Source organism: Cydia amplana, chromosome 17, assembly GCF_948474715.1.
Source record: "Cydia amplana chromosome 17, ilCydAmpl1.1, whole genome shotgun sequence".
Lineage (NCBI taxonomy): Eukaryota > Metazoa > Arthropoda > Insecta > Lepidoptera > Tortricidae > Cydia > Cydia amplana.
In genome coordinates, this window is record NC_086085.1 from 15,933,443 (window position 1) to 15,945,442 (window position 12,000).

Sequence of the window (12,000 nt, forward strand, 5' to 3'; positions counted from 1 at the left end):
TGAGAGGTATCTGCTGCTGCGAGCCGAGCGGCGCCAGCGACAGCGTGAGGCTGAGCGCCCCGAGTCCAGAACCGTCCACCAGCACCGACCAGTCATGTGGCGTACCTTGATGTGGTCCAGCGTGTGTTGCGTGAGAGGTGTCTGCTGCTGCGAGCCGGGCGGTGCCAGCGATAGCGTGAGGCTGAGCGCTCCGAGTCCAGAACCATTAACCAGCACGGAACCACCGACTACGCCTGCGCCCAGCGCGTGGCTCTGTCGACAGATGGAAACATTCAATAATTCATTTTGACCAAAAAAAGTGCACATGACCCCATAGAAGCTTAGCTTAAACGCTTTAATAACAGTGTTAACTCTTTAATGGCAAGACCACATCAGTTTGTAACCCCCCCTCCTACGTGTGTGTTACGTTGGCTATGTTTTTCAACCCATGGAACGGACCCATTCAATATAAATATTTTAAGATCGCCTCGATCCAACCCAAGGAAAGTTACAAATAAATATGTTTACGAAATATAGTAAAAAGGTTACATAACATACAGCCATACCCAAATATTCCATTAAAATACATTATTATACAAATTGTTTACCAACAATGTTATTTATTTCTATTAGATAACATTGTAACATTTACATTACAACTATTACAAGTCATTGCTATTGTATCGTTACTCGTGTTAGCCAGGGTAATAGGTACATTAGTACAGTCAAGATCATTTATATAGAGTAAATAAGTAACTGGCATACAAAATTTTGTTCTTGAATTCATTAGCCAAATGTTGTGCAACCTTCGATTAAAATTTACTACTCATATAAATGACAATGAGTGTACATCCGTCGCATGCAATGAGTACATATATTACTTATATTTATAAAGCTTGTAAGGTCTTATAATACTGGCAAAGCACATCTCATATTATACAACATCCAAACACCGATTATATTTGAGCACTTAATTTATTTCGCCAATTAGGTAGGTAAGTATATATATATTATATTTTCAGTTTTCTTTTGGAGGACATATATAAATTGGATTAAGCATAAGAACATATACGAGATATTAAAAAGAAAATGTCATGTTTAAAAATGGACCTTATTTATATAAAGTTACGGTTGCAATTTATATGACATGTCACATGACTAAATCGCAACGCAATACAACAGCACCTTCATAATAAATAAATAAAATAATCGAAAGTTCCATTTTTGACATTGTCCAAAAAATATACCATCGGTGGATGTCTTTGAAAAGAACACTGAAATTTTATAAGGATAGTATAATTTAGATAGAAGCGTTTAAATACCAACACAGATAATCGTTTAATATTATAGTTTAGAAGAGATCAGTTAGTGCAGTGTCCAGCATCATGAGAACGGTAAGGGTCGCGACCACTTAAACACGCCTCAACGTGCCTCCACCAGCTGCGTCGGTGAGATTGCGACAACCCTACACAACCACAACTCAAAACCAACTCTATAACTTAGTTTTAAAGCTGAAAATCGAATGGCAAACTCTAATATCAATAGACACGTCGCCCACAAGATAAAAGAGACTCTAAACATTTAATCTTAAGGTTGAAAACAGTTTGTCACAATTCGGGATAAATCGAGATTTCAAAGATCGGGAAGCGATCAAAAGTGGACTTTATCTCTAGGTGACAAGTCTCTAAATGGCGTGATAGTGGAAATTGCATTTCAACGCCTTGGTCACTGTAGTTCTTTTTGCAGTCTGAAGACTTCGCTTTATTGTAGAAGAGTATTAAGCTGGCCAGTCTCAAAGCGGCGGTATTAGGTCAACATCATATGAGCTGTCACTAGGAACAAGGTATTTAGGTCGGTTGTTTTTAGGTCAAAAATATAATTGTACAAAATATATTAGTAACACATATTATTTATAATAATATATAAATATGCCTCGGTATACTAAGGAGAGTAAAGGAAAGCAAAGCCTAAAATAAATTAGTTATCCCTTAACCACAAAGCAGAAACATGCGTTATTAACTTATTTTATTGCCTGAAGCTCGCTTTCTGACATTGTCATTAGTGGTGTTGTCATTTGTCTGTAGTTTGGTCTACTATCCATACTAACCCGAGGGCCACGAAACGCACGGCTCGTGCTTGCACGCTCGATGCTGACGCCGACGGCCATGGATTTGTTTTAATTTAACCACCGGTCTGGCCTAGTGGGTAGTGACCCTGCCTGTGAAGCCGCGGTCCTGGGTTCGAATCCCAGTAAGGGCATTTATTTGTGTGATGAGCACAGATATTTGTTCCTGAATCATGGTTGTTTTCTATGTATTTTTAAGTATTTGTATATTATATATATCGTTGTCTGAGTACCCACAACACAAGCTTTCTTGAGCTTACCGTGGGGCTTAGTCAATTTGTGTAATAATGTCCTATAATATTTATTATTTATTTATTTAATGTATAGTCACCAGCAAGAATATGTTACACAACGAAGGCCGCAAAAATATCTGACACGATCTTATTTGTAGAGCCATAAGAGCGTGTCACATATTTTTGCGGCCTTCGAAGAGTAACATATTATTGCAGGTGACTGTACCTATGGCGGTCGACATAAGCATCACGCTCGAAGCGTGCGCGCTCGAGTTGGGCGTGCAGCGGGGCGGGGCGTGCGGCGTGCATGTTAAACAAATGCAAGCGTATAGGAGCGGCCTTAGTGCACGCTGCTCAAATTACTTGCGAGCCCGACGCCACGCTGAACGCTCCGCTTCGAGCGTCTCAGGCCTCACACTTAAGGGTCAGAGCCAGGTTGTCGCATCTCAACGCACAATGAAACAGTCTCCCAAGGAACGTGTTTGTGTGGTCACCTCGGTCACCTCGGCGGTGGGCACGGCGTACGGCGACCCGGTCGGGTTGTAGTTGGCCACGGGCCCCGCCACGTCCGCGTACGACACGTTCGGACACGACCCGGACTGCGGGTCGTCCACCACTTTCTGGAGGATCATGAGGCAGGCCTTCTTGTTGTTGTCTTTTTCGCCTGGAACATACAGAGATTGGTTAATATGTTTCATGACAGTCATTTACCCCAAACCTTTGGTCTTCTGTTGAGGTAGGAGTACGCTACGTATCGCCACGTCCTTCATAATACGGGTAAGCTGAATACCCGTTCCTAAGCGCTAACCTCTTGAAGGGGTATCGTTTATAAATTATAACGCCTATGCCGTTTTGAACTTTCTCTTCGTAAAAATAGAATCGAATATTGCTTCGTGAAGGACTGGGTGTCAAGCGCGTTGACAGCACAGGTGTCATATTTTTTTGAACTAGGAAGGGGATATTTTCATTTTAGCGGTATCTCTGAAAGGGGAATCTCTACCTAGAGCTAAGTCAAATGAACGGGGGGAAGCAATTCAAAGGTAAAGCCTATTAGGCTATTTGATAAACGACTAAGCCATTTAAAGGCTTTTTTCTGGGAAGCGGTGGACGGGTCCCTGGTGCAAGCTGAACTGGACCCTACCTCCAACAACTTAAGATCTACCCACAATAATGATGCAGCGTTCCTATAGTAACAACTCCTATGCACATAGCATTAAGTGTGTCCCTCACCCCAAGCTGAATTCAACCCTATGTTTAACGTAACAAAGTCCACTTACCCACAACAGTAATGCAGCGTTCTTGTAACGACAGCTCCTTGGCCTTCTGCGAGATCTGCACGTAGCTGCCGCTCTGCTCCTTGATCTGCTTGATGTAGTTGCCGCCCTTGCCGATGATCATGCCCGCCGTCGAGTTGGGCACGAGGATCTTCACCTGCAAAAATGGACTTTATTAGATACGAATAAAATTTCACTTAGTTTGGCAAGTCATAGATTTTCACCTAACAAATACGTTATATATTCAATCTAAATTCATTGACCGTCCTGAAAGATAAACGGTTTTTTCTAGTCTAGGGGTCCTTGCAACGCCAGAGCTGTCACGTGCGCGTTGTGGACCCTTTAGATAAAGTACCTTGCATCCCCCCATATGTGATTCCATCCCCCCATGTGTGTTATGTGTGGAGTGTACAGCTTATAAAGGACAAAATCTACTATTTGATTAGGTATTAACCCTAGGGTCGTAACAATTTCTCCCAGGGGGCGAGTGTAATTTAGTAACTCTAATGTAAAAGGCAGTAAGTTTTATACAACTTGTGTTAAACTTACACCCTTTCTCATGATAAAGCAATACATGTGTGTTGCGTATTTGTTTGAGGGACTTGCAGTTTGGGCGTCTCTGAGAGTTGGCCAAGAGCTTACTCCACAGGGATTACTCGGGTCAAACTTAAAAGGAAAAACATCGCTATTTGTTCTCGAGAATTACGCCGTTATCCACATGACACAGCGTTATGCAAGTTTATATCATTCTAGGTAGGCCTTTAGGGGCACATAAGTATGTCCAAATATCAGAAAGGCTAGGTGTCATAATTGGCACTGAATTAATGAATTTCAAGGATATGGCTTCTGCACGATTAGCACGACTTGAGATCAAATCCCAAGTCTCGCAAGACAAGATTTTTCGTCTCTTTCGCAAAGTACTAATTAGATAGCGAAGGAGAATTTACTTCGCACGCAACTCGGAGTTTTGCCCTTTACCAAAATGATCTCTATCTAGTATCTATCTCCGTAGTTACCAGGAACAGGAAATGCTAATTAGATCCTAATTCTGCGTGTGACGTGGCCCAATTAGAACATTTCTACTAACTAGGTTTATGGCAAGCCATTTCGCTTAACTAATTAAGGCATTTCTCTCCCCCTTATTCGTAAAAGAGAATGTATATAGTTAAAATGTTTCGTCCCTTTCTAATATCTCAAATACCAAAGGACAAACGAAGCTTAACCCGTCAACTCTCAGGGGTTTAAATTGAAGTTTAGATTGAGTTTTACTCTTTGTCGACTCAATATTGCGTCGGTGGGAAGAAAAGGTTAACAGCATTTTAGCTGAATGGGATTTGACAACGACTTTTATGAATAACGATATTGTTTTTTACTGGTATCAAAGAAATCGTTAGTCGATTTAGTTTTTCCTACTTCAGTTACAAGATCTAATATCTGAGCGTTTTCCAAAAAAAGTGAACATGTCATTCATGTCTTCAAAATATTGACTTCTTGGGCTCATTTTACTCAGAATCATTTGTACATTCACGCCTCATACATGAAAAAATGTGTCCCAAATGTTGTATGAAAAAAATTTTTTCCAGTGCGTCACGTTCATCCAAATAAAAAAAAATTCATACAAGAATGTGACGATCAGGAAAGGAAATTTTTGGACACATTTTTTTATGTATGAGGCGTAAAAGTACAAATGATTCTGAGTAAAATGAGCCCAAGAAGTCAATATTTTGAAGACATGAATGAAATGTACACTTTTTTGGAAAACGCTCATCTACGCCATTAGACTGAAATAAAATAAGAGATTCTAAAAGGTGACGGTCCTGGGACTAAAAGGGGCTCTTTCAATCTCATCATTAACTTGATAACATAAAAGAATGCTTTTAATGGATATCATTTGTTTTTCAAACAGCTAATGCCCACGATTTGTCCCCGGACAAACGCTGCAGGCTCCACAACATTCCGCGGTAATTCTTTTTATTTATATTTACCTCTCCAGAACAGAAAGTCAAGTTTTCCTTGTAACTGTGTATTTGTGGCACAAATTTTGTGCGGGCTTACAAATTACATTTGAGCAAACTTTGGTGATTTAAGGGGAGCGATATCATTGTAGCCACAACAATAATCAAGGAGAACGCCTTGGTTTCAGAAAGTCTTATTTAAATAGCAAAAATAGGTATTTTGTAACTTTTAATAAGTACCTGTGATTGTATACAAATGCTTTGGTTTGACAAAGTCGTAATACAACAGGAAATCTATGCGTCTTAGGACCTTTGTTACTGAAGGTAAGTATGTATAATCTGCACATAATTGTGATAAAAAATAAACTTTATTAGTTCAAGTGATTGCGGAATATTATAAAAACATCAACTCTAGGCCACGCTTTATAGTCAAGATAACATGTTAATAGGTACCTATTTTAACGCACGTGGATTCATTCTGAAAATAAGAATTACTGAATGAAGATTGTCATATTTACAGCGATTAGGTAATATTTTAACTTAAATAATTTGCGTTTCTTTATCGGAAAAGTGCCCGAGGGCCGACATATGTAATACAAAAAAAGAAGCTCAAAAACCAAAATTGTCTACGCTCAGGGGCTTAGATCGCAGGTTTGAGCAGGAACAGCGGGATTCGGGCCTCAAAACATCTTGCGAGCCTAATGCCTCCTGAGCCCCCTAATATATATCCTTCAAAAGAGATAGGCCGTTTAAATAGGACGCCGCGTTACACAGAAAATACAACAGTACAGATGTCTGACTACAAGACCGGCTAATCCGACCACATCACCACACTGGGGTTTACCGTGAACATTGAATTCGATACGTGCCTCTCTATCGCTCGAATATGTAAGAGCGATAGGGAGGCAGTTAACGAAATTACTATTTTCAATGTTTGCGTTAGGAAATTAATTAACGCAGTGCTTTTTTAATATCGGGATGTGTCTTGCATCTTTTTCCTTTAGGTAGGTACATGGCAAACGATCACACTATGCAAGTCCGAATCCGAACTATGAAACGAATGGGCAGCACTTCGTCACATGTGTCATACATTTTGCTGCGTAAATAGAACGATTACGTGTTTCAAAGTGTCAAAGTTAAATAATTTACTGCATGGGATGGTTGGGAAGTTTGGTAGGATTTCTCTATGAGAAAACAGCTGCACATGATATAATTAACGCCAACCGATTCGTTAACGTTGCTGTCACTAAGTTTTAAAAATAGCACCCACGCCACGCGAGTAGTTTACGTCATCGAGGATGACAACACGGGACTCTGTACAATGATACTCGTAATAATATAGATGAGTTAAATGTGTGCCAAACGGAAGTCCTTCACGCGTCTGACTGTCTGGGGATATCGTAGGATAACAGTGACTGACTGACTGATTCGCCGATTTTGCTTGTACTTCAAATTGATACCAATATCAAGTATAAAAATTGTAAAGGGGAAATTCTAGGAGCTGACGGGGGTAACAGCACCACTTTTCAGATTTTAGCCTTCTTGAAGCACTACTACAAGGATTAGAAGTCAAAATGCGGGTGTGTGAGTCAATTTCGAATAGGTATTAGATTAACAGAAATAAATCTAGCGTAAAGAGAAGAGCTTTACTGTACGGCTACCATCAGTTTGGCACTGACATAAACGACGTCGAGAAAGTAATGTACATCTCGCTCGTACTCGCATATTAGTGCGAACGAGATGTATAGAAAGTAAATTACGTTCTCGATAGCGTAAATGTCAGTTTTGACACTGTCAGTGACTCATGGTACGGGCTCTTTGGTAAAGGCATACGTGAGAACGAATATTTTATTCCTGAGTCTGAATGTTCGTCTACCAGTCTTACTCTAGACATAATAGATCAAAATTCTGCAGTATATCATTTCTGTGACCGCGGCCGCGAATCGAAGCCTTACTTGTGAATCTTGTGATCCCTGTCATTAAGCTTATCTAACAGCCGTTAACACTTAGTGGTAGCTTTGTTCAAAAATCGCGCTCTTACAATTAAAAGTCCCTCTATAGCAGTTGTAATTACAGTCTTATGTGGTTGTCATAGAGCTGATAATGATTACAAAAAAATATGAAAGTTATTGAACCTTCTTCGTCTGCCAAAAATTTACAGTGACAAATGTATGAGTCAATAAATGGGATGAAAAACACAAAACACAAGCGAGTATGTTCCATTTCACAAGCGGACTTTAGAGTACTTTAGACGTGGGTAAATTTAGCTAGCTGCATGAAAAATGCTGTACAAACACGTATGTAAAGGCAGTTGGCAAGTATATCATAATGTCAGACATGATAACTACCATTTTACAGTATTTTTTTTGTTTCAAAGGCCTTTGAGCAATATAACCGATCTGCCATTTCTTATAAGAAAAGATACTTGATTCTAAACGTACCTTGTACATAATAAAATAATTACCATTATTTCTACATAAGTAGTTAAAGCAGCAAAGACTTCACAACTCGGAAAATAAAGTCTCTCGACTCCTATATCATTAGAAGCGAATTCCTTCAATTACAGCACTCGGTTCCGGCATCTCATTGCCACTGTTCAGTATTTTCAACAGCATAATGAACTTACTAACTAGTTTTCCGAGCCTTCTAACGACAGTTTGATGTATACGACCACTCCACCCGCACTCAGTACGTAAACAACTAATGTGCTTTGAAAATGTCACATTGTTACGTCATTTTGATATTAAAGCATTGGTTCAGCCTACGTCAAAGATATGTATACATTTCAGATCTTATTAGAATGTCATAAGGTTGAATATATGTTTGAGGAGCGTGCCTAATGACGAGATAATTGCACGAGCGTGATTCCGCGACCTTGCACGCAATCAGCTCGTATCAACATTCAACTATCAACAATCAACAAGACGCTCAATTGATACACTCCGTTGACCGATTGTGGACCTTATCTCGATCGAGTAAGGTTGAGGATAGTTAGTGTGTGCAGCTCATGCCTGCGCACGTGCGACGCTATAATAGATCATAACAGGAATCAACATGGCGGCCACCTAAAGTGCATCTAACTAAGCTAACTCTGCATAGAGTGTGACGTGACAAAGTGAGGAGTGCCACAACAACGTCATACACTTTATTATATAGGAGCTAGATATATATGTCTTCCGATTTAATCTCAATTCCCGTTTTTTGGTGTTCTAAGCATGTAGGTATGATGAATAACTTGACTAGTGTCTGGTCTAGTCCTTAAACTCAAAATATTCTAACTGCGTTTATCGGTCTTTCTGTAATTCTCATTTACAGACTTTTTTAGACTTACATTTAATGTAAGCGACTAATTTAGTCGCTTTCACGTCACGCTTGAATTACAGCTGTGTTTATTATAGCTGCCCGACTCTAATAATACGTCTCTTTGGGATTTCCCTCCAAATTCTGTCTGAAAGTCATTCCGTCGTACCATCTGCGGCTTGCCACTGCCAGTATTCGTAAATAGGATTTTCAGCGCGTTACAGAAGCAACTATAACAGTATCTTAACTTTAAACAAACATCTAGCTAGCGTCAATAGTATCAGTCAGTCTAATCCATCAAAGCACTTACAGCTATGTTTACAGATGCTGCCTCTAACAAACAATACATCCATCCGATAACACACATCCATCCGACAACATACACCCGAGATTTTGGATGTAATAACGTCAATGCGCAATATCCGCATATCTTTCGTCTCACATGAAATTCCACCATTCGCGCCCCATCTGATGGCCTACTTGCGAATATTAGTAAATAGGATTTACTTAGTTCGTTATGCAGTCATCTTAACCAGTATTTTGACTCCTTAATGTATTTTTTGCCGGCATCGGCATGTTAATGTAAAAGAGTCGAGATATCAGTCGTGTATATGACATTTGACAACCTTGACAGCACGCTACTGTTTATAAGTAGGTACTCATAAATCCTCATTCCCAGAAGCAAACAAGAAATTCCTCAAATAGTTAAAGCGATATTGGCCGCTTATAGTAATGGAGCAATCTGATACGTAGGCAGAGGCACTGCGAAACCTCTTGTTTTCCGAACAATATTATCGAGTTTGGGCCCGTCATTTATATCAGGGAAGGAATATTGGTATCAATCTATCATGAAAATGTCCTGTAATTTGCGAGACTGTCGCCTGTTATGTGTCTGTTGACAATATATATATGTTTACTGAAGAACTTGAGGGGAAAGAATCAATAATTACATGAAGTTCTATCAAAACAGGATTAGGACTGTGACTGGTTAAGCGGGTTACGTTTTATTAGTATAGAGTCATGTTACTGTCTCTGTCTCCCTGTTCTCAGCTGTGGCAGCTCTAGGCGCAGACGCAGCTAATGTTAATTAACGCTCGTAATACGCCCCACTAACACCAATTCACATAAAGACGTAAGCGACATACTTCCCTTTTTAAATTGCGTCTTTATTCGAGTACGGTACGATAGCCTTGCTAGCCCACAGTCCGTAACGACATAAGAGACGTGCTTCTCCTTTGGAAATACGACTATGCACGCAGCAAAATAAGGTCGTATTCGCCTTGTATCCCGTATCAGGCTATGTCTTTGTGTGACAGCGCTTACTAATGAGCTGCTTCATGTTATATAGAGCTGAGGAGCGAGGATCACAGGAATCTACATAGTAATGCGCGGTACACAATCAGCTGTTAAGGGTGCGTGAATTGGCACGTGTAGATTACCATGCTTGCCGTAATCAGTTACTACTGTCGAGGCGATCACCTATTACATATTCACTTGGCTGTATTAGCACGGTCCTAGTCCAGTGGCTGACATACATATGCATGTGCCTCATTTGACAAGTCCTAGTTTAATCTCAATTACGTTTACATTCAGTTCTAATAAGTCGATTACAAAACATAGCCTGGGGATGTTTAAATATTTTAACTTAACCTTAAATGATGTCTCTTACGGATTTTGTTGGAGTTAGCTAATAACACGTTCAAAATGATCTGCACAAAATTTTATTTTCTGGACAATATAACTAATGCCTACTCGTGTCCAATCTTAGATGGTTCTGAAGTATCTAAGTTCTTAAGATACCATCGGCCAATTCAGGAATCACAAAAAACCATTGATAAGTTCGAAATAGCAATGAATGAATGAATAGATCTCGAAGCGGGAAATGAGTTTCTTTCTATCGGACGACCTACGTCACTGGGATCCCTAGAGACGTAATATAGGTACAATAACATCAGCCCGAGAGACGCGTAGGAGGCACCCTTAAAATATTTCCGTCAGGTACACAGACCGAAATGGCAAAGTGTTGTGAGAGGAAATTTGGTTAAAACGCTGCGAAAAGCCATTGTGTTTTTAATCAATATTCGATATAGCGCTGTCGAGCGGCTTCATAATCCAGGCATATGCGCAGAATAACAATCGTGTGCTAAGCGGTAGCGAATCGCACGATTCTGGGATGTTATACATATAGGTAGGTATTTATTCACATACTTCAGATACCTCTACGCTAACAACTGTTGTACAACCTAGCCTAGACCTCACGGTTCTGCTTGTGTTGTTTAAAGGGCGGGAAACAGCTACCAAATAGAGCAAAATTGTATTAGGTAACTGATTGGAATTTTCAGTCTTTTCAAGCAGATTTCAACGCTGGGCAAACAAAACTCGAAGTCACATATATGTAGGTTTGTCTGAAGCGAATGCCCGGCAAGCAAGCGAGATAACTATTGTATTCTTCTGTAACTAGTTTTATAATCAATCATATAATCACATCGACACACCCGAAGTTAAACAAAAAAATCGCAAAACGCTTCATACTTGTCAGAGCTAATTCCTATTATACTTTGACCCTTATTCGTGTAAACTAAATTTAATTCTGCGTCTGATTTACATTACTTCACCTACTGGTAAGCTTTTTGAATCGTCCCCTACCCCAATTCTTCCGAAACACAGTAATTTGCAGGGACCGAGCGAATTTACAATTTTAGTCAATAAAGCGCTTGGGGAAATGTGATTTGAATGGAAGAAAAGCCGCAACTAAAATAGGCCTTCTGAAATGTAACTTAACGTTCTTTGTTCAAGTTGTTGGGTCATTCGCAGAATTGGGTTCTAATTTGCTTTTCTTTTATTCTTGGAAGGATAACAATTTAGAATAAAACTTAGGTCCCTACAAAAACCATACCGGAAACGCTATACCCACCTACATATTACAAAAATAACAATGAAACACTTCAAATTTACTTCTGATATAGACAATTTTTTCAGCTTGCGTATCGTCTACTTGTCTTGCCTGGCTGGGCCCACAAGTTTACATTTTTGCTAAATCGCCACGCACTCTGCACATAATATAAGGGACAAAATGAATTAGCATCGCAGAGTTTACGTTTTCTGAGCTTAGTATTAGAGTTCATTAAAAGTTT

At 39.7% G+C, this 12,000-nt stretch overlaps 2 protein-coding genes across 7 annotated transcripts in view; both read right to left on the reverse strand.

The window, feature by feature from the left end:
• The window catches only part of LOC134655883 (viral IAP-associated factor homolog), a 219,548-nt gene that overhangs the window by 138,475 nt on the left and 69,073 nt on the right, over nt 1–12,000 (reverse strand). The window lies entirely within an intron of this gene.
• The window catches only part of LOC134655878 (RNA-binding protein Pasilla), a 91,530-nt gene that overhangs the window by 8,396 nt on the left and 71,134 nt on the right, over nt 1–12,000 (reverse strand). For 5 of the 6 annotated variants that reach the window (XM_063511370.1, XM_063511369.1, XM_063511373.1 and 2 more), the window contains 3 exons: nt 3,615–3,768; nt 2,832–3,001; nt 106–252 (listed from right to left, as the gene is read on the reverse strand). In XM_063511370.1, the coding sequence (XP_063367440.1) occupies nt 106–252; nt 2,832–3,001; nt 3,615–3,768 (471 nt within the window). The remainder of the gene's footprint in view (nt 1–105; nt 253–2,831; nt 3,002–3,614; nt 3,769–12,000) is intronic. The other variant, XM_063511371.1, reaches the window with a different exon arrangement.